We start from the raw sequence: 26,148 nt of genomic DNA, 5'->3' as shown, positions 1-26,148 counted from the left end.
ATTTATGATAAACTTAAACCCAATAAGATTTTTTTCCATTGGCTTTGTAAAACTTTTCTGATTCTGACATGTTTTGTTCACCATAATCTTCACAAATGAACACAACTTAGGCTATAAATATAAAACAGGCTATAAATAAACTACATGGTCACACGACTTCAATGTCAGACAACTATTTCACATTTTAGTCTATTAAAAAAAAATAGTTTTACTATAATCACAATGAGGCTGTGAAAGCGAATAGTGAGTAGATGAGTTTACCTGTTCAACCTGGTGATGACATTATGTCTCTGACAACGTAGCCATTTTCAAGACAAGTAGAGGCTTAACAAATCACAAGAGGGCATTACTGATGTATTTTATGTAGTAAAATAAAACATTTACATAACTTGGGCTTGTGTTCACCACAGACCTTAATTCAGGCATTTAACAAAAAAAAACAAAAAAAAAAAAACACACACACAAGGAACCGGAAGTGCTAATTGCAACTCGTTTGCAGGTTTAATTTGGACTAAATAATAGCACAGCCGCATCCCTGCATCACTCTAATATGCCATTTAATATGTTAATACTGTACTTTAACCGTCTGTTTCTGTTTGTAACTTTCATCTGATTCCTTAACAAAACAAAACACCACGAAAAAAGATGTGGTAGTCTAGCTATGTGCTGTGCTGCCATCTATTGGTAAAGGCGCACAGTCGCATGTATAATCTACATGGTATTCTTTGCGCACTAGGACCCCGAAACAACAACAACACAGGCAGCAGTAAATATGGCAGACAGAGACACATCCATAGATGCTCACAAACTCAATGTTTATCAGGAGCTGCTCAGGTAACTGTCATCGTTTATTCATTGTAAAAACCGTTGTTTATTGTTTGTGCCGATAAAGTTAATTTATTTGTTCGTGATCTGCAGTAACACACGTGATGATTACCCTCGTGTCAATGTGCTGAAAGCGAAACACACAACATGCGCTAGACAGCAGCAAACACCAAAACACACACTTCGTGAAGCTTCAAAAACATTGCGATTCATTTATCAGTGCTTCTGATTTGTGATTCAGTAGCACCTAAGTCACGTGATTTCAGTAAACGAGGCTTCCTTTCATCACTGCAGTTTCGAAATGTTTCAAAGTTTCAGTGGTTCAATTGGCTCTCCATAAAACAAACAAAACAAGCCCTACAATTTCATAAAATGACACATAGGCCTATATTATAATGCCTTTATAATTAATGGTATTTCATGATGATTTGATCATTCATTGTATTTAATAGAACAACTTCTATAAAACATATGCAATTAGTTTTTAAATGTGTTTTTATGCATGTTTGGCCTGGGTTTTCCTTGCATTTACACTGTTCTGACCAGCAGCAGGCATTGGAAATTATTATAATTATTATTTATTTATTATTTATTTAATCTTTTTAGAAATGTTTTGGGAGAAACGAAACTGTTCGAAACGACCAGCGTGTGGCGCTTCGAAACAGCGAATCAAAATTAATCACAACCATTGATTATTATATGAAATCATGTACCATGTGTATGACAGATGTTCTCAGTTTAGAGAAATTTCTTTGTTTGCAGAATTTTAACTCACATTTGTTTTCGTCCGATCACTGATATGCTATGTGTTGCCCATTTTCATGGGTGTTTTTCAGCTATAAGCACTAACACACATTATACACCTTATTATTTCAATAATTTCCAATAGTGAATATATTACAGTAGAATTATGTCTTTCTTCTGAACCACAATGAACAAATGTCCTTTCCCTAACGCCTCAGATTATGCATTTCATGCAATAATATTTTGTGGTGGAAATGACATTGCTAACATTTAGAATGAAGATAATAAAAGTTATCACTCTGTAGTCTTGTTAAGGCTAATTGCATTGCTATAATAGGTGCATATCTTAAATGCACACAACTAATATTTTCACCTTCAATTACTGCTTGATTGAAAATGATGCACAATACAAATATTCTGAATCTGATCTGAAATATTAACCTTATTTGTCTCATATTTTTTTCCATTTCTCATCTCATATTTCATTTTAATCATGTTCTGGTGGAAATGACAGACATGGACAGTCATAATTTTTATGCAATCACTATTGAAGTCTTTTTATTGTTTCAGTTTCAGTCTTTACTGTTTTTTTTATAAAGTAAACAAAAGATGTTAGTGATATTCAAATATGAACACTTGCTGTACCTGAAAAAACGTAGCTTTACTTGACTATCCGTAAAACATTTGGTGAAAAAATCATGTTCAGATATGAGTATCAAATATGTTCCCTCAGGCTTTTGCTCAAACTGCATATTTTTGCTCAGCCTCTGAATAAAGGTGTTTTGTTCTTCCTCTAGTGTGAGCTTCAAATTCTCCCTATATCATACTATATGAGCCATAAAAGCCTGATGTGTCATATTATATAAAACATAAAACACTTCTGCATTTATTTCTTTTATATTTTGTCTAAAGTTTCAATAAATCGTTTCATTTCAAATAATGTTTTTTCAGACTATATGTCAGGTTTACAGGGTTCCGATTGTTAAGTCTGGATTTATGTTCTGTTACACATGCATTTGTTATATTTGCATATTTATATTTTTTGCATTTCTTTATATTTGTGTTGGCTTTGAATGCAGTCCATCAGAGCTGTTTGAGGCGAGGTCCCGGAGCCATAAGATACCAGTGAAGGGTCAGAAAGACTTCCTGCCCGATGGGTCCGAGAAGCAGACGGCCCGTCTGCAGCAAAGTCTGGACGAGCACTGGACGCTCCTGGCCGAGGAGAGAGTGGAGAGACTGTGAGTGATGCCATAAAAACACACGCTCACTTACTGCACAGCTAAGCTAAAGCTAACTGACCCGTTTGTGTTTCCGCACAGAGGGAATCTAGTGAAAGCTGCCTGGACTCCTGAGGAAAGACTAGTGGAATTGCAGTCTCCAGCAGTGAGTCCATGTCAAACATTAAATGAAGCATCATCTTCATCTGTCCATTGTCAACTGTCAGGCCCTGTTTACACCTGGGATTGAGATGCGTTTTGGTTTGACGCTAAATGCATAAACGGGGTCTAAAACGTTTTGAGCTTGTCCACTTTCGACCACTTCCAGAGGTAGTTGAAAAATCATTCGACAGGATTGCTTTCCTAGTGTAAACGCTCATGTTGTCGAATGTGTTCAAACAGCCACAAAAGACCGCCTTCTCTCCGCCTACTGACCTAATGCGTGAACATTACGGGGAGATATTTCATGTGTTCTAGCTCAAGCACACCTGGTGGAACTAATGAAGCCCTTGATTACCTGCATCAGCTGTGCTTGAGACTACACCTGTTTTCCAGATTTGTGCTGTTGTGCGGGATTATATTCATGGGGTTGAATTATTTTTAGACTGCAGAAGTCATTAAAAGTTTCACTTGAAACATTTGTGGAGTTGAGCTACTTCAATTACCTTAGTTTGATTTGTTTATTGCAAACATTGCAAATTTTGCCAATAAACCTGATTTGCAATGGGAGTTGTATCATTTCGATTACAACTGTAAATTGCGTAAGCTTATTTTGTCCATTAGATCGAAAGATCTGAACATACATTTACCCGCCCATAGACCCTCCCCTTGAAGACATCAGGGGTGAAGCGGACGGATTAAAACACCAGGTGTAAACAGGAATGTGTTTCCCTCGTCCACTTGTGATCCGATCCACCAAAACGCATCTTAATACCAGCTGTAAACAGGGCATTAGAAATGATCATGTCCTTTTGCAGGGGAAATTTTGGCAGACGATGGGTTTTTCAGAGAGAGGCAAGCAGTGCCTGCGTCCTGAAGAGGCTCTCTACCTCATGGAATGTGTGAGTGGACATTTCCAATATCATATTTATATCACGCTATAATCTTTTATTACGGGAACTGTGTATTTATGCAGTGAGGCAGTCTTCAGTGTCACATGATCCTTCCGAAATCATTCTAATATGCTAATTTGCTGCTCACGAAACATTCCTGATTATCATCAATGTTGAAAACGGCTTAGTCTGTTTGTGTAAACTGTATCTTTGCCATTTTTTCTTCCTAATCCAGGGTAATGTGCAGGTGTTTTACCGGGACCTTCCGTTGTCCATTCAGGAGGGATATGAGCGCTTTCTCTCTAGTGAGACTGTGACTCTTCATCAGTATCAGGTTTGTCTCCAGTGTCACCTGATAAGAAAACACTCTTCTTAAAGGTGCACTCAGTATTTTTTTGCTGTTAAAAATATTTAGCACTTTTGACAAATGTTTTAAATAATGTATATAGTCACTGTCACTGGAACAAAGAAGAGCGAAACATACAGTAAACATATACTGATTCATAAGTGTAATTTGTCTTCCTTCATTTAGGTTTTTGGACATTTGAAAAGGCTTGGGTATGTTGTGAACAGATTTGACCCCAGGTAAAAATCATGTACTTCAGTACAATCAATTGCGCTGACGTGTACCGAAATTAATAAGATATTTCACATCAGTGTCCAATAAAAGTCGTCTTTCACACAGTTTAGTCCCATCCACATATGAGAGACAGCTGAATCTGCCGGCATCATCATGGGACAAGCAGAGAAAACAGCTGAAGAGGAAACGCTCTCAAAGTCCTGTGTCCAGGTACACGTCACGTCTTCTTCAGCTCTCATGTTGATGAACAATTACATAATTAAAGGGTAACTAAACACTAAACCAACTTTTTTTAGTTAATGATCTGTAAGACTGGGGCTTTATTAGTGCTGTTCATTGATTCGAGTAACTTTTTGACATTTGGGTATAAAGTGTTTTAATTCTACAATATATGGTGTAAAAACGTCTGAGTGCTGCCCTCTTCAGGTTGAACGGTGGCTACTGCAGTTGAATTTTCCTATTGGATGTTTGCGGTAGTTCGTGACGTAGCGGTGAGAGCTGACGTAAGCAGGTTCCAGCTCACCACGCCCTTGGTACGAGCTACCACGTCCATGGCAGTATAAAAACCATATTGTTTAGTCAAAACCACTGTAGCGAGTCAGGAGTTGGAATTGCGAGTATTGAAAACGATCAGGATAGAGTATCCGTTCATCCCCTCTATCTCCGCTGGGCTCCACCCACTTTCCCAGCATTTTTCAAATATTGCCAGTGGGTGGAGTCAGGCTCTGACCAGGGGTTTAGTTACCCTTTAAAATTTTGGCTTATGATTTTTATTTTTAGGTGTGTATAGTAGAAGCGGTAATACTTTACATACTCTATATAAGTACTCAAGACTAACATGAGATTGGCAGAAACTGTGTGTTATGTGCCCTTTAAAGCCAAATCGAACGAATTGGTGTGACGTCATTTAGAACAAAATCAGGCCAAAACAAAGTTTGTTTAGTGTTCATTTCGGGAGTTTGAAACAGCTTGCCAACATGATGTGATAGGTGGGTGTGGCTCTGAGACTTAAATTCGCATTTTATTGTGACGTTTAACCCGCGGGGAAAAAATCAATCAACACCCCAGCCAGCACAGCCATGTGGGGCCCACATGGGTTTGACGTGGGCTATCTAACTGGGACCCAGCCAGTTTTGCTCCCGGTTTCCATGTAGGCCCCACATGGGTTTGCCCAGATGAAATGAACACTGCTCAGTGTGCACACTACAGGCTGTTAAATGTAACACTGATCAGTGTTGGAGTTAATGAGATAATTAAGTGATTGAATATGATTGAGCATTATTGAAGACACCTAAAGCAGAATCACTGAAGGAGAAAATTGTAAGCCACCGTTATGGCGATCATTGTTTGCTTTAGTTGGGCTCTTGACCCTTATATTATTAACTTTAGATTTTGTTTGGCTGTTGTTTCTGACTTATAACTGCCAGATAAAAAAAAAAAAAAAAAAGTGATGTAATGGTGTTGGTTATATTATGACAGTCATCGTTTGAACCTTATGTTTAGTGATTTATGCTGTTGGTTATAGCGTAACTGTGATTCTGCATACATTTCCAGAATTTTAGATATAATATAAAGGATTTCTTAAAAGTTATTTAAAAAAAATCTTTCTTTTAGGCACACACAGACGTCAAGATTCAGTCAATGCATCTCAACAATGGTGACGAGCAGAATATTCAACTAGGAAAAGTAAATTACATAGACAATTCAGATCATAATTTATTCATACCGCAATGCATGATGGGAGCCATTAATGAGTTGTGATTGGTGGCAGCCACTGCAACATGCATTATTATTGTCACCATTGTTGAGATTCACAGACTGATTATTGATGTCTTTCTAAATAATTTTATTTGAAAGTGTTATGATCAGAACAATGTTTATGAAATATTTTGGATAAAAAAAATACTGATAATCATTTGCTGTAGAATCACAAAGCTGTTGCTAACAAGTTAAACCAGATAATCTCAATAAGTTTCATTTTTCAGATCACAGCATGATTACCCACTAAACACAATGATGTCCAAAAGACGTCTTTTCAACGTCTTTGTCACAAAAGTCGGACGTTGAAAAGACGTCCACTGAGGAGCCAGAATGAAAGTTTTTATGACGTCTTTTTTTGACGGTTTCTGCACGTCCGATATAGACGTTCATGGACCCTCTTCCTACAAGGTTAAAAACTTGTTCAAATGTGGCCATTGTGGACATAATTTTACATAATTTATGGTCTCATTTAGACATAATTACTTTGACTATTGCTGTCAGATGATATTAGTGAGAATTAGCAGAGGTTTAGATGTTGATATTTGTTTCATTTGAAGTGTCACCATTGTGGTGATCAGTGTTTGCTTTAGTTGGGCTCTTGGTCCCCTTTATCTTTACTTTAGCTTTTCTTTGGCTGCTGTAACTGTGTGTTTGTTAAACACACTGTTATTTGCAACTGATGTTGCAAAGAAAGCCAAGAATAAGTAACATCAGGTGCTATCAGCTTCATGTTGATGATGATGAAATCATCACAAAACAAGCATATAATGTTGTCAGATACTTTGGCATTTCTAGCCGCCTACCTTGTAGAACTGCAATATTGGCACCAATAGCATTTATAATATCACTTATTTATAGGTGGATAAAAATTATGTGCATACGATGTTTAGAGCAAACATATCATGTTGTAACACACAGACATCAAGATTTTGCATATGATTCACAACAATGGTGACAAAAAAAATCATCATGCTGCAATGCATGATGGGTAGCCTTCATAGTTCAAAACTCATCATTGATTCCCAAGCTTTTTTGTTTTGATTGTCACCGTTGTTGTGATTCATAGCCAAAATCTTAATGTCTGTGTGTGACTACATGATGCATTTGCTCAAAACATGTGCACATACTTTTTATACTTTAAAAATATTTTGTATTCTATTGGCACCAATATTGCAGTTCCACAAGGTTGGTGGTTGAGAATCCCAAAATATAAACACAATTTCAAACTCAACATTTGATGCTTGTTTTGTGATGATTATGTCATCATCAACATTGAGCTGAAAACACCTGATCTTACTTTTTCTTGGCTTTCTCTGCCACAACATGTGTGTCATACAAACACACAGTTACAGCAGCCAAAGAAAAGCTAAAGTAAAAATAAAGGGGACCAAGAGCCCAACTAAAGCAAACACTGATCACCACAATGGTGACACTTCAAATGAAACAAATATCAACATCTAAACCTCTGCTAATTCTCACTAAGATCATCTGACAGCAATAGTCAAAGTAATTATGTCTAAATGAGACCATAAATTATGTAAAAAATATGTCCACAATGGCCACATTTGAACTAGTTTTTAACCTTGTACGAAGAGGGTCCATGAACGTCTATATCGGACGTGCAGAACACGTCAAAAAAAGACGTCATAAAAACTTTCATTCTGGCTCTTCAGTGGACGTCTTTTCAACGTCCGACTTTTGTGACAAAGATGTTGAAAAGATGTCTTTTGGACATCATTGTGTTTAGTGGGTATGTTCAAACCATGACTGTCATAATATAACCAACACCATTACATGACTTTTTTTTTTGTTCATCTGGCAGTTATAAGTCAGAAACAACAGCCAAACAAAATCTAAAGTTAATAATATAAGGGTCAAGAGCCCAACTAAAGCAAACAATGATCGCCATAACGGTGGCTTACAATTTTCTCCTTCAGTGATTCTGCTTTAGGTGTCTTCAATAATGCTCAATCATATTCAATCACTTAATTATCTCATTAACTCCAACACTGATCAGTGTTACATTTAACAGCCTGTAGTGTGCACACTGAGCAGTGTTCATTTTATCTGGGCAAACCCATGTGGGGCCTACATGGAAACCGGGAGCAAAACTGTCTGGGTCCCAGTTAGATAGCCCACGTCAAACCCATGTGGGCCCCACATGGCTGTGCTGGCTGGGACTTTTCAATTGCTGGCCGCAATCAACACTTTTCATTCATGTTCACATTTTGCTTTAATCGTGACGGTCGTTAGAGATTCTGTTTAATTGTGCAGGAGCTTTTTTTTAATTTGACGGGCATTTTTGTTTATTTTGGTGGTATTTTTGCCCCAAGCCCCTGTTCATTTTCCGCCTGCTCTACTTAACCTTCTTGTGCGCTTCACATGTCGGTAAAAAATTACAGAATGTTTTTTATTTCAATGAAATGTATGTACTATATTTTAGTTTGATAATGTTTTTTATATTTTTTATTATTAGGGGATTTTATAGTTTTAAATTATATTTATGATGTATTTATAATCCATTTATTCACTTTTTGAGCATAGACCTGAAAATTACAAAAATGCACAAAAATTTTATTGAATATGATATAATAATTTGATATGAAATGTATATTTTCCAAAACACATTTTACTCTAAAACTGCAAGAAAATCAAGTCAGATTTTGTTTGGCCGCAGAACCAAACGTTTCCACTAGATGAAATTCGTCTCCCTTTCATTTCCAATGCTGTAATTTTGATCACAAGGAGCACAAGTGTGACTATTTTTTTCAGGACCATTTAACTTTTGTTATCCATGATTTTTTGTGTTCACGAAACCAAAACCTTTACCAAGTTTCGTATCTTTCCGATAAAGTAAAAAATAAACACGATACGTAATTTTTTTTTTGATAAGAAGTGACCGAAGAGCATTAAGTTCTAACCATAGACTGTAAAACCAACATGGACGTAGTGTCCTTGATGTCACCTGTAGGTTTCTGAAGAGCATTTTTGAAGCCCAAAGTGGGCGGAGCCGGCCGTCGCCATCTTGGCAGCACGTCACCACACATCACTCCCGGTTAAACCAAAATGGGCAAAGAGGCGGATTATCTGAGGTGACGTGATGGCTAACAGACGGCAGACAAACGGCTAATGACAGCAGTGGCAATCCATCTGTCACTCAAGTGGCCACGCCCTGAATTATGCACAACTTTAAGGCATAATATAATTTAAACGGATGAGTTATTAAAGAATTCACCGCCCTCACAGTTGTCATGAAGGGCAAAATTATCTATATAGACCAAAACCACCTTTTGTACCAGGCTGTAAACATATGTTTTTCTGCTGTAAAGTTGGGCATTTTAACATGGGGGCCTATGGAATTGAATCTCTTTTGGAGCCTGTCTCTAGTGGCCAGTCGATGAATTGCAGTTTAAGTCTCTTCCGTGTTGGTTTCAAAAGAGAGGTTGCCGCTTGGTTCTTGCTCAATATTCTGATCTCTGTCTTGATCGGCCTCAGTGACAAGCAGAACACGTCACCAGTGGAGAAGACGACAGCCGAAGACCGAAGTGACGAGCTAGTTAAGAGCAGCGAATCGCCCCTGCCGTCCGCCGATGCCTCTGACAGGACGTGGTGGATGGAGAGGGATGTCCAGCCTCCACCTCCTCAAGCCCAAAGCGCAGCTCCTCGCTGGGACTTCAGCAGCATCTCTTTCCCAGACCTGGGCTCCCGTAGGAGCCGCTCCGTGTGCCTGGCGTCCCCAGACCGTAGCCTCTTACCCGGCGCTCTGGAGGTGGGCGACTGTGACGTGGCTCCGTGGCTCAGCAGACTCAACATGAAGCAGGAGAAGCTGTCGCGCCGGGACAGGGAGCGCCAGGGAGAGAGCGATCGCTACCGCAGGGATGTTAACAGCGACCGAGAGGTGCGGCGCTGCAGGAACTGGGCGGAGTATTCCCAGCTGATGGAGGACAGGAGGAGACGGTGGCGGAAAGACAGACCCGCGCATCTGTGGGAGAGGGAGGTGACGCCGCTTACTCAGCCCGGCCAATGCGCCTCGCACCGTAAGAAAACACTCGTAGACTTTCAATGACTAGGTCCCTAGTCTTGGTAGGGCTGTGAAACGATTAATCGCATCCAAAATAAAAGTTTGTGTTTACATAATATATGTGTGTGTACTGTGTATAATTATTTTGTATATTTAAGAAAAATGTGTTATTTATTTATAAAATATTGATATGATATAATATAAATATTATATATATATGTATGTGTGTGTGTGTGTGTATATATATATATATATATATATATATATATATTAGTATACATGCAAATATTAAATATATTCATGCATGTGTGTGTATTTATATATACAAAATAATTATACACAGTACACACGCACATATGTAAACACAAACTTTTATTTTGGATGCGATGAATTGCGATTAATCGTTTCACAGCACTACTTGGTTTAGAAAATACACGTCACTTTAATGTGTTCAGTTTAATGTGATTAAATGCTAGTTATTCTTTCTAATAAGATTTATTACATGACTATCAAAAACATTTTTTTCAATTTGTTAATATTAGTTAGTGATTATCATGATTTCAGTAAACAATAATTGTTTATAGTATTTATTAATCTAGTTTAATAATAAATATAATATTTTTCTAAATGAAAGAAAAGAAAGAAATGTAAATACATTTAGCAATAAATTAATAAAATAAATTGGAATTAACAGTTATTTTTTGTATTGTTTATACACGATCATAGTATTTAATAATACTTTGAATTAGCTTTTATTTCATTTTTATATTAATTTGTTTAATATCAGTATTTTAATGATAGGCTTAGTTTTTTAGCCATTTCTATATATCCTTAATTTATTTTTATTTGTTTCAGTTTTAGTCATTTTTGTACTTCTTTTTTTCAGTTAATTGCAAAGGAAATTATTCTTATCTTCGATTTATGTTTAAAAAAAAACATTTTTATTTTATTTTATTTTTAATAGTGGTAGTTTTAGATAACAACAACAACAGCAACCAAACAAACAAGTAATAAATTGTTAAATGAAGAAAATATAATATAATAACAGTGATAATATAATGTAGTATTAGTATTAACAATTAGTAGTTAAAATAGGTTTGTAATGGTTTTTAATTATTCTACAGTGAGGTTTCAGTGTCAAACTGATAAAAACTAGACGATTAGGTTTGTCTGATATATGATCTTGGTTTTTTGTGCTTAGAAAATGTAATGTTTGTGAAAGATGCCTGTTATTGCCTCACTCTCATGTGACATTCATCTTTTTTGTATTATCATGGTGCAGGTGAACTGCTGGACCAGATCAGCATTGTCAAGTCTTCCAGCTGGTCTGAGGGGGTTTCCAGGTGTATAAGCCCACCTTTACTGTCCTGTTCTTTATCATATTGAGGGATGAAATCAAACGCTGTCAGAGTAAACCTGGTAGCTTTCTCCCGAAATTGACAGAGAAGTCAAATAAGCCTTTGAGATGATTGAACTGCTGTTTTAAACGATCTTTTTTGTCAGGTTGTCCCCGTCAGACCAGTGGAAGATTAGTTTTGATGTTTACCAACCGGACACGGTGGCGGAGTTTAAAAAGAGCCATCCTGGAAAGCCTTACAGCCGCATGTGTGTCTGCAGGTAAACACACTGACACAATACACTGAAATTAGTCCAGTCATTCATTACATGCTTTTATGATCGTCTTTTTCCTGCTGTGTTGGTTTTGTTATTTTGCCTTAGTTATACAGTGTCTGGATCACACAGACTGCTGATTCATGCTGGAAAATTGGTTTTATGATTTTGCGGTACTTAGCAATGACATGGAATAAGCAAAATGTTTGAAATATGCTATTTGGCCTCATAATATGACCCGTCTGTGATGTTTTTACCCTTTAATTTTTTTTTAGGATTAGACATAACAAATTTAGTAATAACTGGAGATACTGAAAATAATTTTTTTTACAGCTCAAATAAATACAAAAGTCCCCTTGTGGCAAAAATCAAGCTTTTAATGTTGTTTATATGTCTACGTGGTGTTTTTAATATGCTTTAAAGGTGCCCTGACATGAAATTTTCACTTTCTGAGGTTTTTTAACATTAATATTAGTTCCCCTAGCCTGTATTTGGTCCCCTCGTGTCTAGAATTTTCAATCGGTGTAAACCGAGCTTTGGCTATTTTTCTCTTCTCTGCAGCTCAGACGCGCTGATCTTGAATCTCCCCCGTATGACGTCATAACGAGGAAAGGTTACCTCCCCTTTCTCTGCTTTGCCCGCCCGGAGAATTTGGCTCGCCCATGAGAAAACGAGCTAGGATCAGGAAGTACGAACGCGCCGGCGCGATTTTAGTTTTTCCTAGAGAAAGCTTTGAGATTTGAGTTTTTCCTCGAGAGATATCATGGCTTGCAAACGAGCGAAGCATGGCAGTTGATCAGTGTTCGGATGTACAAATGAACACAAAAGTATTTTTTAGTTCCTTCATCCGAGCCTCTGAAGAAACAATGGGTTAATTTTATTTTCTCTGGAAATGCGCCGACACAACTTCCCTAAGTTTTGTATGGTCCAAACATTTCACCGACGACTGTTTCCTCAACTCGATGAACGTCTGAAAATAAATCGATCGAGCTACCAAGCAACAATTTCTGATGTGTAGCGTAATTGTTCAAGTTCAGACAGGTAAGTTAATCTTTCTCTCAAAATCGTTCAATACTGTTTATGCATCAGTAAGTCAAGCCAGTGACTAAAATATCAACTTCACATCGTTTCTTTTAGTAGGATGAAAATAATCTTATTTAAATTCTGAACAAATTATACAGAAAGCGATCAAAGAACATCTTTCCACACACAGCGCGAGTTTATCTGGACAACTCGTTATGAAATCAATGACGCACGTTACACTGCACAACGAAGCTCTTACTGTATGTACATCATCGTGTTTGCATTGGGGAAAGCATTAGAGAGAGTGCAGAAACTGCTTTGCAATGATAAGATCTTCATGCTCGCGATCAACACACTGTCATCTGCTCAATGCTCATCACGGCAACATTTTATGTGATGGGAATAGATCTAAATACTTAAAAAACTTCTCACAATTCGTTAATCTCGATAGCTGTAATAGTAAAAACGTATAATAGCTGTAGTAAAAGTATTCAAGAGAGTTTCACATGTAATATGTAGCTATTTCATATGCAAGCATGTCAGCCAATCACAGCAGTGGCCGCGGTTACACTGAATCCCACAGAGACACGCCCCTTCAAACAGAGTGTTCAAATCAGAGGCTAAAAGCAGGCTAGGAAAAATGCCTTTTATTTCTAAATTATGACTATTTTTGATCTAAAAAACATACCAACATTATAAGGGCAACCCAGGAAACATTATAAAATAAAAAAATAACCCCATGTCAAGGGACCTTTAAGACAAACCATGTGTAAATTAAAGTAAATTAAATGTGTAAAGTCGACACCATTGCTGAGTATTTTCTCACTGTACTTTAAATCGCTGGTGTTTCTGACGTCACAAACTACCTCAAGCTATTTTAAAACATTTAAGGAAATAATGTAAATGCTAATTATTAGCTTCACAATTTTGCTGTTAAATCCTCTTAAATATTATAGCGGTGGTCCTGAATAGTAATTTGACCAACTTCGGGGTCTCTAAAGCCAACTCTATAGCAAAAATACACTTTTTAAATGGCTATAACTTCTGAAACCTTTGTCATAGAAACAACATTCTTAGTACACGTAATTTGCTGATCACATTCAATATCTTACATTAAGACTTTACCCGATACAGTGGCCATTCTGAAATGTACTGTATGCAGTTTTTTCACTACTCCACCTTTAAATTTGGTCCAATTCTTACCAAAATATCAGAATTTTGATGTACCTTTTTCTTCTTCTTCAAAAAAAGTTAACGACGTTGACCCAAAATCCGATTAGATGCTATATCCTGGCCAAACTTTGATCAATCGAAACGAAACTTGGTACACTTTGTCAGCACCCAGATCTGAAGGTATACGCGTAAGTTGGGAAAACTAGCACATTACGAAAATGTATCAGAAAGTCAAGATCTTGGTGTCTGCAAATTCGAATCCCTCGATACCAATTTTGCCAAGATCAGACAAATTGCCTGTCCACCATTTTGAAATTTTACATAAATTGCAATATCTTTTAAACGATTTGACATTATCGGCAACAAATTAGGTAGAGATCATTGACAGCATCTCCTTAAAGGTACCTGAGGAGTTTGATCACAGCGCCACCTAGTGTTCCAGAGATATAAGGATTTTTGCAAAAACGCTTAACCTTTGAAAACATTGTCTAAATTTAGTTTTCTGACCCTTGACAGCTGGTTGAAAGCATGTCTTCCTTGTGTCGCCCAGTGATAAGCGACAAGAACCAAGTATAATATCACTTTTTCATGTAAAAAATGCACTACTTTTAAATTAAGCAAACCACGGTGTATGAGTGGCGTGCTGTGTAAAGCAACAGGTTAGCGGTTTAAAGACTGTTTGATCAAATCCAGTCGATGGCAAGTGTTAAGCCTTGTGAATTTTGCAAGATTCATAAAGTTCCCTAAATAAAGTCTATGTCCATCAATGTCAATAATGGGCTTATTAAGTGCTTGGCCTCGTAATAGCTGCTTTCAGCTATATTTATTATTATTATCAAGTGACAAGAAATGTGTATAGTCTAAAAAGATCCTGATCTGAGCATGCTAACTGATTTATGTCTTCGTTCATTGACAGTTTTGACGGTCCCGTGCCTGATCTGCATGCCATGAAGCAGCTGTCCTTCCAAAGTGGAGATGTCCCAGTAACGTTTGCAGTGGTGGATCATGGTGACATCTCTTTTTACTGCTTCAAGGATTTCAAACTTCCAACCGATGTGTATTAAAGGAGCATTTCTAAAACTGCATGGAAAAAAAAAAAGTGTATCTCAGGGTATTAGTGTTAGTTCACCCCAAAATGAAAGTTCTGTCATCTTTTGCTCATCCTCATGTCATTCCAAGAATGTCGGTAATCAAATGGTTCCCATTGACTTCCATTGTATTTTTGGACTTCCATTGGACAATGGAAGTCCATGGGAACCAAAACTGTTTGATTAACAACATCTTTCAAAATATCTTATTTTGTGTCTCACAGAAGAAAGAAAGTCATACAGGTTTGAACGACATGAGGCTGAGTAAATGGTGGCAGAATTTACATTTTTGGGTGCACTAACCCTTTAATTACATTTTAATAGAAAAATGTTAAGAATTTGTCATGTGCAAGTTATGCCAAAACACTACACCAGCATTTATGTCATCAAAAATGTCTATTGTTTGGACAGAAAACATTAAAGCCTACTTTGGTCCGTTAATTATGTATCGTCTTCAGGACCATCTCTACTGGTTGGATTTCATTTTTAAAAAAAAATTATTGAAGAAACATTTAATTAAAAAAGCTTTCAGGGTATCATGTTTAAGTTTTGTTTTTGGATTTGTTTGTGTACTACATATTGGAAATAATATTTGGATATCTTGGTTCACATATATTGGTGATTGGTTCTTCATCATTCTCTGCTTATTCATTACTGTGCTTCAGTGGAAAGGCCGCCACAATACAAATACTCTGTTAAGAATGGTAAAGATAGATAAGCATTTCAAATGGTCAAAGTTTGGCATAGGAATTAAACGAATAACTCATTAGAACAATCTGTTTTATCTGATGTTTATCAATAACCGTACATATCTGGGTGCTGCCATGTTTATGAATCCACACACCCACATCTCTGCATCTACATTCTTGGATGAGTTTCCAAGTTAAAATTGCATTTTGAGTTTGATCTGTATTTAGCTAGAGCTGTCAATCAATAAAAAATTGGGACCCACTTTATATTAAGTGTCTTAAACTACGTACTATGTACTAAACTACTCATTTGACACAATGCACTTATTGTGTACATACTAGTGCTGTCAAATCGATTAATCGCATAACATAAAAGTTTGTAAATATCTATAAATAATTTGTGTGTATATATATATATGCATACTGTATATTATTATTATTTTTTTTTACAATTTTTATGTTAGATGCAATTGATCATGAATTATTGAATTGACAGCACTAGAAATGTATTTATCTTTTTATAGTTTTATGTTTAAAAAATTCCTGCATGTAATTACAGCTGTAATTAATTTCTGTAATCACATCTATAATTACACTGTTAACCTTCGCTACACCTTAACCCACACTTAAACCTACCCATACCACCAGACCCATCCTTAACCTTACTCGTATCCACCTCAATAGTGTTTCACAATACAACATCAACACTATAAGTACATTACCCAACAATTATTATTATGTAAGTCCATAGTTAGTTAAAGACACCTGATACAAATTGGGACCAAAAACGATAATCAATTTAATTTCGTTAAATGTTGTTTAATTAAATTACCCACATATAAGCTCATAATAGTTTAAACTGACATAGTAAAGCGCTAATTAGATTAGTGTTGAAGCCCCAGTGAAACTGCACACACCTCATCTGTCTTTCTCATCTGACACTTCTAGTTATTTGCTCTGTCTGTATGCCTTTGGAAAGCTATACTGAGTCAATAAAGCATTACCCACTATATCAACAGCTGAAGTGCTGATATAAGATATAATTCAATTACAGTTGTGTACATTCAACTTGATGTCACTGCATGGACAGAGTTATACAGGTGGTTATGAATCACGGTAGATACTACATCATAATTTTATATTCATGGCTTTCACTGATAATTAAGTTATCAGTAAGCAGACTTCTCATTTCACATTCATCTGTCAGTGTAATGAACTGCTGTTTCAGAGTTTTTAGTTAAGGATAATTACTCTGTTGATAGTTAAAGGAATATTCAGAGGTTCCATTCAAGTTAAACTTGATCAACAGCATTTGTATTACCTCCCACTCCTCTGTGGCGTGTCATGTGCCGTCGAGCTGCCAGATGACAGCGTGGGTTCCCATCCCGATGACCCACTCGGTGCTCTGGATGAGGATCAGATGTCGATAGCTGCATCAGATAGAGGGCTATTGTTCTCTGGAGAGGAAGATGATGCTTAGCTTCTTGCTTCAGCGCTGTTTGCTCATGCTGAATCAGATTCAGAGTTGATAGCCATGCTTGCCCCGGGCCGCCGCCTTTCTTTGCCAAACGACATTGCCAAAATCTGCTTCAAAAAGTTCTTCCTCTCTCACTACCCTCAATGGTGGGCCGGTAAGGGGATTCGTAGGGATTCCCCAGGTGGAGTGTGTGATTGCGGTGCATTTATGCTTGCAAAGTGCTGCCACCTGGAGGAATCGTCCGCAAGACCTGTCCAGCGCCTGTGAGACGACGGCAGCTCTGGCTGCTATGCTAGGGTTTACAGTGCCGATGGTCCACCAGACCACTTATGATGCCCAAGGGTAGTTCCGAGCTACGTGTCGTGTTTGGGTGTAAAAGAGCTTATCAGTCTTTGTAAGCAAAGATGGGTCATGGCTCATCACTTTATGCCAAATATCATGAGAGAATTGTCAAACAATTCAAAAATCACATTTCTCAATGCAAGATTGCAAAGAATTTATGTCTTTCACCATCTTCCATACATAATATTGTCACAAGATTCAGGGAATCTAGAGAAATCTCATTCTGTGAAGGGCAAGGCAGGAGACCTCTGTTGAATGTGCATTACATTTGACCCATCAGATGGCATTGCATTAAAAACCATCATGCTACTCTGTTAAATACAGCCACATGTGCTCAGGAGTACTTTGGAAAAACATTTTCACTTAAAGGAACACTTCGACTTTTTGGGACTTTAGCTTATTCACTGTATCCCCCAGAGTTAGATAAGTCCATTCACACCTTTTTCATCTCCGTGCGTCTCAGGTGCTGCGGTAATCACTCCGCCCAAGTAGCAGTGCTTCGCCTTCTGAGAATATAGTTCCCAGTATTTATACGGTTAAAAGATGGCTATGTCTCATATGACCTTGTTATTTGTACACTCTGTGACTATACAAATCACAACATGTAAATAGGAAAATGTTGGTGTTATTTTGTCACTTATTGGGATTAGTATGCTAGCTGGAGCCATTTACTTCCAGTCTTTGTGCTAAGCTAGGCTAGCGGTGGGTGCGTCAGATAGAGTTACAGCACGCACGGAGATGAAAAATGTATGTATGGACTTATCTAACTCTGGGGGATACAGTGAATAAGCTAAAGTCCCAAAAAGTCGGAGTGTTCCTTTAACACAGTCTGACGCTGCATCAAGAAATGCCACTTGAATCTCTGTTACGCAAGGAGAAAGCTATACATCAGTTCTATGTGGAGATGCCGGCGAGTTCTCTGAGTCCAAGGTCATCTCAGAAGGTCTAAAACACAGTGGAAATGTGTGCTTTGGTCAGATGAGTCCATGTTTCAGCTTGTTTTGGGGAAAAACAGACATTGAGTTCTCAGTCCCAAAGACGAAAGGGACCATCCAGACTTTCATCAGCGACAGGTGCAAAAGCAAACATATGTCATGGGATTGGGGTGTATCAGTGCAAATGGCATGGGTAACTTGCATTTGTGTGAAGGTACCATCGACATGGAGGCATTAATTTGGATTGTACAGAGACATAAACTGCCATCAAGATGACATCTTTCCTGGGAAGCAAGACAATGCCAGGCCTCATTCTGCACATGCTAAAACTCAGTGGTTTCTAGACACTCTGCACAATAAAAGAGATGTGCCTGATGCCTGCCTCCAGTCAATATCTGTCTCTTATTGAAAATGTATGACCCATCATGAACAGAAACGGACAGCGATGACCACAGACTGTTGAGCAGAAGTCTTGTATCAGACAAGATTGGGCAAATATTCCACTTGCAATACTTCAACAATTAGTATCTTCAACTCCCAAATGATTAAAAAGTGTCATTAAGGAAAGGTGATGAGACACAGTGGCAAACATGCCTCTGTCCCAACTTTTTTGGACTGTGTAGAAGGCATTAAAATCAAAACTTGTTTATATTTACAAAATAGTTCAAGAGAATTAACAAATCAACTTTTCTGGACTTGTGGGTTGGGTTAACCTTTTCACAACCTATACTGATTGGTGAAGGTATTATGTAAGGCCAATGGTATATTTGGCTTCTAATCCTCAGTATAGTGGTAATTTCGCCTTTTTAAAGGGGTCCTATTTTACCCTTCTACGAAGTCTTGATTTTGTTTTCGGGATGTACTAGAATATGTTTTCATGCTTAATTGTTCAAAAAAACATATTATTTTTCACATGTTTTACATTATTACAGCTCCTCTCTCCCCAGTCTGGGTGAACACGCCATTTTTGATGAAGCTCCTCCTTCCGACATACGAAATGTGCTGTGATTGGTCAGCTGGAACAGTGTGTTGAGATTGGCAGCGCTTAGCGTGTGTTTGGGAAATGTCACGCCCCTTCATAACCGCAAGCTCTACCAAGATGTAAATATTAATGATGCCGTCAATTTCAAACCTTTTTGAGCCTGATTCAGACCCTGACAATGTTAACGAACAAGAGGATCGTGCAGAACAGATTTCAAGCATGGCCTTTGCAAGCACGGATTTCACAGGATGTTTCAGAGTGGTATGTTTTTTTGTAATTTTCTCATAGATACGATGTTATCCAACATTTAATGATATTTGTCTGAAAACTATGGTGATATAAACAGTAATCGATCACAAAATCATGGATAATTTTCCTAAGGGGTGGTGAACCGTCTTACAAAAGCTAAAGTAAACTCTGCATCAATACTGTAATGTTAGTTAACAGGCTAGCAGAGGCAAAGCTTTGCTCTTTGTTTACATCATCATAGCAACTACATACAACTTATAATTGGAACTGTTAATAGACAACACAACTACAAATAATAAGACATACAAGTTGTGATCCATAAAAAACAGATTGTCCCGACAAAATAGGAAATGGCTACGTCTTTCAGGAGAAGCTTTTGTGTATATAGCCTGCATTGTACTCTCTTCTGGAAGCTTTTCTCCGTAAAACGTGCAGCGCACAGACAAACAGTGAGGTTATGTTTAGGAAAAGTGTTCAATTTTTGCCTTAGGTCAGCCTGTCAGCAACCATGGCCTCACCCCCTTTCCCAGCAAACACATTTACCTTTTGGCAACGTCTGTGGCACGTTGCATTTCTACTATGGCAACGTCACTCTATGTGTTAGCAACATTTGGCGCTTTTCCACTACACAGTACCAGCTCGCCTCGGCTCGGCTCGGCTCGACTCGACTCGACTCGCCTTTGTTTGGTTTTCCACTGTGTAAAAGTTGTACCTGTACCTGCTTTCGGGTACTTTTTTTCGTACCACCTCCGGCGAGGTTCTAAGCGAGCTAAGGCGATACTAAAATGTGACGTGAAAACAATGCCGACTGCTGATTGGTCAGAGAGAATCGTCACTATTCACTGCGTCATCATTGCACGCGCCAGATGGAATACTATCCAGAATAACCCCGCCATTTTTAAATAGTTTGGCCAGAGATAGTTACTAAACTTACTACTATTATTATGGCAACTCGGAATAATACGTCGTGGTCAAACGAGGAGGTGCAGACATTCCTTTGTTTGGTTGCCGAAGAGAGGATCCAGCGAGAGCTTGATGGGGCAACGAGGAACGAAAGGCGTCGCTATGACGACCGGGTACTATTTGTGGCGGTACTTTCTGCAATGGAAAACGGAGCGAAAAGCGAGCCGAGTCGAGGCGAGCCAAGGCGAGTCGAGCTGGTACTGGTAATGGAAAAGCGCCAATTGTAACAACGTAGAATTGTAAGGCGCGACAGGGCTGTTGTTACAGGTGCTGGGATAAAAAGGGACCCAAGAGCAGATTAGAAGATCACTCAATTTATTGTCCAAAAATAAAATAAAAAACAAAAATATAAAATGGTAGTCGAGCCACCAAGCAAAGGGCGGGACTCAACTTTATTTATATAGCACCACGAAAACAACAATTGTTGACCAAGGTGCTGTACACTATGTCGGACATCATCAACATCAGCATTTAACACCTGTACAACATAAATTACAGGACAGAACACAGAACAGATCATACACAGCACAAATCAGCTACAATTATAAGCCAAAGAAAAATGATAGGTTTTCAGTTTTGCTTTAAACTCATGCAATGTAGTGACAGTTCTAATAAAACCAGGTAGGTGCAGCAACGGCAAAAGCTCGATCTCCTCTTGTTTTCAGTCTGACCCGAGGAACATTTAACAGTCTCTGGTTGGATGACCTAAGAGTCCTTCCAGGATTGTGAGTGGATAATAAATCAGAAATGTATACAGGAGCCAGTCCAGAGGCGAAATCCAAGGGGCAGGCAGGGGTCAAAACCAGAGGCAGATTCACTACCCCGGGGGTAGAGCCAAGGCAATAGTCCAAAACAATAGCAGAAGATCAAAACCGGGTGAGCAAGCCGAAACAGGATTGAGTACAAGGAATAGGCAAATCAGAGGGAAAAAATAAGATAATAAACAGACAAGGCATGTAAGCTTTGCACGACTAGAACAAGACTTTTTTAGGACAGTAGTGAAACGGACTGTTACGTTCTAGCCCCCAAAGGGAGGGGAGCCTGACAACCCACCACTTGGCCAGCAAAGGAGGTATGGTGTCGTGGTGCGAGGAAAGGACACAAACACCAAATACCATAAAAAAATTAAGCTTTTATTTAGCCACGGTAATAGTGTAAATAATAAACAATAATAATTTTCTGGGAAAAGGGGAGGGCTGGACGAACCAAAGCAAAGAAATAAGTCCCCACCCCTAACCCCCCAATAAAAATATAAAAATAAATAAATAAATACAACCCCTATCTGGCACACGATCAAGGCGCCCTAACCAAACTTACAGCTGGTGGTCCGCACAGGTCTAGCTGGTGTTTCTAGACAGAGAAGTATACCTACGGGTGATGTATACCCCGGGGTAGCTCTAAATCTACTCCCCAACTCCCTATGAACAACAAAGAAAAAAGGTAATTAACACAAATTATAAGAATCCACAAGCAAACAAATGCTCCGTCCTGCTGCTTCAAGTTCCAAAATGGAACACAAGCTAGATTTACTAACAAACAAAAAGGAGGGGAGGAGGGAGGGGGTTAGAGGGAATAGAAGGAGATGGAGAGAACGAATAAAAGGCTTGATACAAGATACATGAAACACCGGATACATGAAACACTCGACGAAGGGGATGCGGGAGCCGAAGCCGAACCGCCACCGGGCTGATCACCTTAACAATGGGGTATGGCCCAATGAACCGCGGTGCCAACTTTTTGGATGGCACCTTAAGAGGCAGGTCCTTGGTGGAGAGCCATACCTTTTGTCCACAGATGTACCTGGGTGCCTCAGCCCGACGACGGTCCGCCAATCTCTTGGTGCGTTCCCTGGTTCTCAGAAGTGCTTTCCTGGCCCTCCTCAGGTCTGCCGGCATCGATTGATAAATGCCTGAACTGAGGGAACCGCAGCTTCAGAACCCTGTGAAGGAAACAGAGGGGGTTGATATCCAAGACAGCAAGAAAAAGGAGATAATCCAGTAGATGACACCGGCAATGTATTGTGAGCATACTCAACCCACGTAAGCTGCTGGCACCAGGATGAGGGATTGTGAGAAGCCAGACAGCGAAGGGTCCTCCCTAGGTCCTGGTTCGCACGCTTGGTCTGGCCGTTGGTTTGTGGATGGAATCCTGACGACAGACTAGTAGTATCGCCAATCTGTCGACAGAACTCCCTCCAGAAATGGAAGACAAACTGGGGACCCCTGTCCGAGACCACGTCCTCCGGAAGTCCGTGGATCCGAAAGACGTGGTCCCGGGCAGTCTCCCTGGCTGAGGGAAGTTTAGGGAGAGGAATGAAGTGTAAAAGCGGCTTGGAAAAGCGATCCACTACAGTGAGAACAACCGTATTGCCACTGGACTCTGGTAATCCCGACACAAAGTCCAGCGCAATATGGGACCAGGGACTGGATGGAACGGGAAGGGGTTGGAGCAAACCAGCGGGTACAGAATTAGAGGATTTGTTTTGAGCACAGACCGAGCAGGCGACCACAAAACCACGAACGTCCCCCTCCATGCCTGGCCACCAGAAACGTTGGCGGATGGCAGCCAGCGTTCTCCTAACTCCTGGGTGACAGACCAGCCTGGACGAGTGACCCGACTCCGGGACAAACAGCTGACCCGCCGGGCACCCCTCCCGTACCTCTGCCCCCGACTGAGCCTGCCTGACACGTTCCCCGATGCCCCAGGTGACGGACCCCACCACACAACCAGGTGAAGGCCGTGTCTGGCGGAGTTGCGTCCTCTGGAGCAGGAAACTGACGTGAGAGCGCGTCAGGCTTAATGTTTTTGGAGCCCGGCAGGTAAGACAGGGTAAAATTAAAGCGGCCGAAGAAAATTGCCCAGCAAGCCTGCCTGGAATTCAGTCGTTTGTCTGTTTGGATATATTCCAAGTTCCGGTGGTCGGTCTAGACCAGAAACGGCTCCGCCGAACCCTCCAGCCAGTGGCGCCACTCCCCCAAAGCCAACCACACTGCCAACAACTCACGATTGCCGATGTCGTAGTTCCGTTCTGTGGGAGACAATCTGTGAGAGAAATATGCACAAGGATGCAATTTGTTGTCAAGAGGGGATCGTTGAGACAGAACCGCTACGACACCTACCTCTGACGCATCAACCTCCACAACAAACCGGGTAGGATCTGGAGTTATTAAAATAGGTGCAGATGAAAACCACCTCTTAAGTTAATCAAAGGCTGCCTGAGCGGCTGAGGACCAGCTAAACGGTTTCTTTGTGGAGGTTAATGCTGTCAGAGGAGCCGCCACCTGGCCAAAATTACGGATAAACCGCCTGTAGAAATTAGCAAATCCAATAAAATTTTGCAGTGACTTTCGGTTGCCAGGTGTGGGCCAGTCGGAGACCTTCGCAGGATCCATGCGGATACCCTCCACCGAGACAATGTGTCCCAAGAACGGAACTGACTGGTTGTGGAAGGAACACTTCTCCGCCTTAGCAAACAGTTGGTTCTCTAGCAACCCGCTGCAGCACTCGTCTGACGTGCTGAATGTGTACCTGGAGTGAACGAAAAAAAAAATCAGGATGTCATCCAGATACACAAAGACAAATTTGTTGATTATGTCTCTCAGCACGTCATTGACGAGCGCCTGGAAGACGGCTGGGGCATTAGTCAAACCGAAGGGAAGGACCCTGTACTCAAAATGCCCCATGGGCGTATTAAAAGCCGTCTTCCATTCGCCCCCCTCCCTGATCCGAACCAGATGATATGCATTCCGGAGGTCCAACTTTGTGAAGTACCTTGCCCCCTGCAGGATCTCGAAGGCTGATGACATCAACGGCAGGGGATACCTGTTTTTAATGGTGATGTCATTCAGCCCCCGATAATCAATGCAGGGGCGCAAGGAACCATCCTTTATCTTCACAAAGAAGAACCCCGCCGGAGAGGAAGAAGGACGAATAACACCGGCCGCCAGAAACTCCGACAAATACTTCTCCATGGCCGCCCGTTCGGGAGCGGACAAGGAGAACAATGGTCCCTTGGGCGGAGAAGTGCCAGGGAGAAGATTGATGGCACAATCATAGGGATGGTGTGGAGGTAGAGATGTGGCCCGGGAGTGACTGAAGACCGCCCGCAAATCATGGTAGACCTCGGAGACCCCGTAGAGATCAATCGGCTCCTCCTGCAACACAGGGAGAGAAGAGACAGAAGACAAGGCAGACACAAGACAATGGGCATGACAACAGGGACTTCATGATAAGATAGTGCTTTCAGACCAGTTAATGTATGGATTGTGAGTGGTTAACCAGGGATGACCTAAGACCACAGGAGTGAGGGGTGAGTGACAAACAAAGAATACTATTTCTTCTCTATGATTACTAGGTAATTAGTTATAAAGGAACTGTGGTCTGAGAAATGGTGGTAAGTTCTCTGCCATCTAAAGCGTGAGCGGTAAGGACAGGAGAGAGAGACTGAAAAGAAATGCCTTTTTTCAAAGCCCAAGAAAAATCAATAAAATTCCCTTCTGCTCCCGAATCAATGAGGGCAGAGAGTTGATGGACAACACCTTTATATGTGACTGAGACTGGGAGCATAGAGCGGGGACCAGTAGATGGGGTGGTGGAAGTAGCGCTCGCCAGTACCCCCTTGCTTACTAGCGAGCGCTGGCTTTTGCCGGACAGGAAGAAGCAAAATGTCCAGATCGACCACAGTAGAGACATAATCCTTTGGACAGACGTTTCTGTTTCTCCTCTGCAGATAAAAGGCACCTGCCCAACTGCATAGGTTCCGGAGCAGGTGAGTGGACTGGAGCATCAGAAACCGAAAAGGCAGACACAGGATCGACAAAAGACAAGGATGTAGAAGACCGATCTCTCTGACGAAGATCCCGGCGGTTATCCAAACGAATAGCCAGCTTGACAAGTTCATCCAGGTGTTCAGGAAGTTCATGAGCATACATCTCATCCTTTATCACATCCTCCAGCCCCTCCGCGAACCTGGCCACCAGTGCTGCATCATTCCATTTACTTGATGCAGCAAGAGTGCGAAACTCGATGGCGAAATCCGCCACCGAACGTTTCTCCTGATGCAGCGCTGCCAACAACTACGATGCCTCCGTACCAAGTGCTGAGCGGCCGTATATCTTGATGAACTCTGCTTTAAAGCTGGAAAAATCCTTACAACATGCTGCCTCTGCAGCCCGAACAGAAGTGGCCCATTCCCGAGCGGCGAGAAGGGAGATGACAAACGCCACTCTTGCTGAGTCTGAGGTGTAAGTGAGGGGTTGAAGAGAGAAAATCACCTCACACTGAATAATGAATGCACAACACACTGTAGGCTCACCGGAATAAATAGGAGGATTGTTGATGTGCGGTTCAGGGGTGACAGTAGAACGTTCGGTTCAGTCTGCATCCGGCGAACAGTCTCTGTAAGCTCAGTGACTCG

General features: G+C 40.1%; 1 protein-coding gene across 1 annotated transcript; it reads left to right on the top strand.

The window, feature by feature from the left end:
• The first annotated feature begins 744 nt into the window (after positions 1-744).
• Positions 745-15,169, top strand: tsen54 (TSEN54 tRNA splicing endonuclease subunit). Its single transcript, XM_056250829.1, has 11 exons — positions 745-834; positions 2,649-2,807; positions 2,889-2,952; positions 3,764-3,847; positions 4,074-4,172; positions 4,371-4,423; positions 4,524-4,628; positions 9,675-10,216; positions 11,483-11,543; positions 11,704-11,817; positions 14,924-15,169. Exons 1-11 carry the CDS (start codon positions 773-775, stop codon positions 15,069-15,071), a joined length of 1,491 nt encoding a protein of 496 aa, XP_056106804.1. The 5' UTR covers positions 745-772; the 3' UTR covers positions 15,072-15,169.
• The last annotated feature ends 10,979 nt before the right edge of the window (positions 15,170-26,148 follow it).

The sequence above is a fragment of the Rhinichthys klamathensis genome, unplaced genomic scaffold (assembly GCF_029890125.1).
Source record: "Rhinichthys klamathensis goyatoka isolate OS25496 unplaced genomic scaffold, OSU_Roscu_1.1 h1tg000004l_1, whole genome shotgun sequence".
Taxonomy (NCBI): Eukaryota; Metazoa; Chordata; class Actinopteri; order Cypriniformes; family Leuciscidae; genus Rhinichthys; species Rhinichthys klamathensis.
This window is presented reverse-complemented; position numbering and strand designations above follow the sequence as displayed.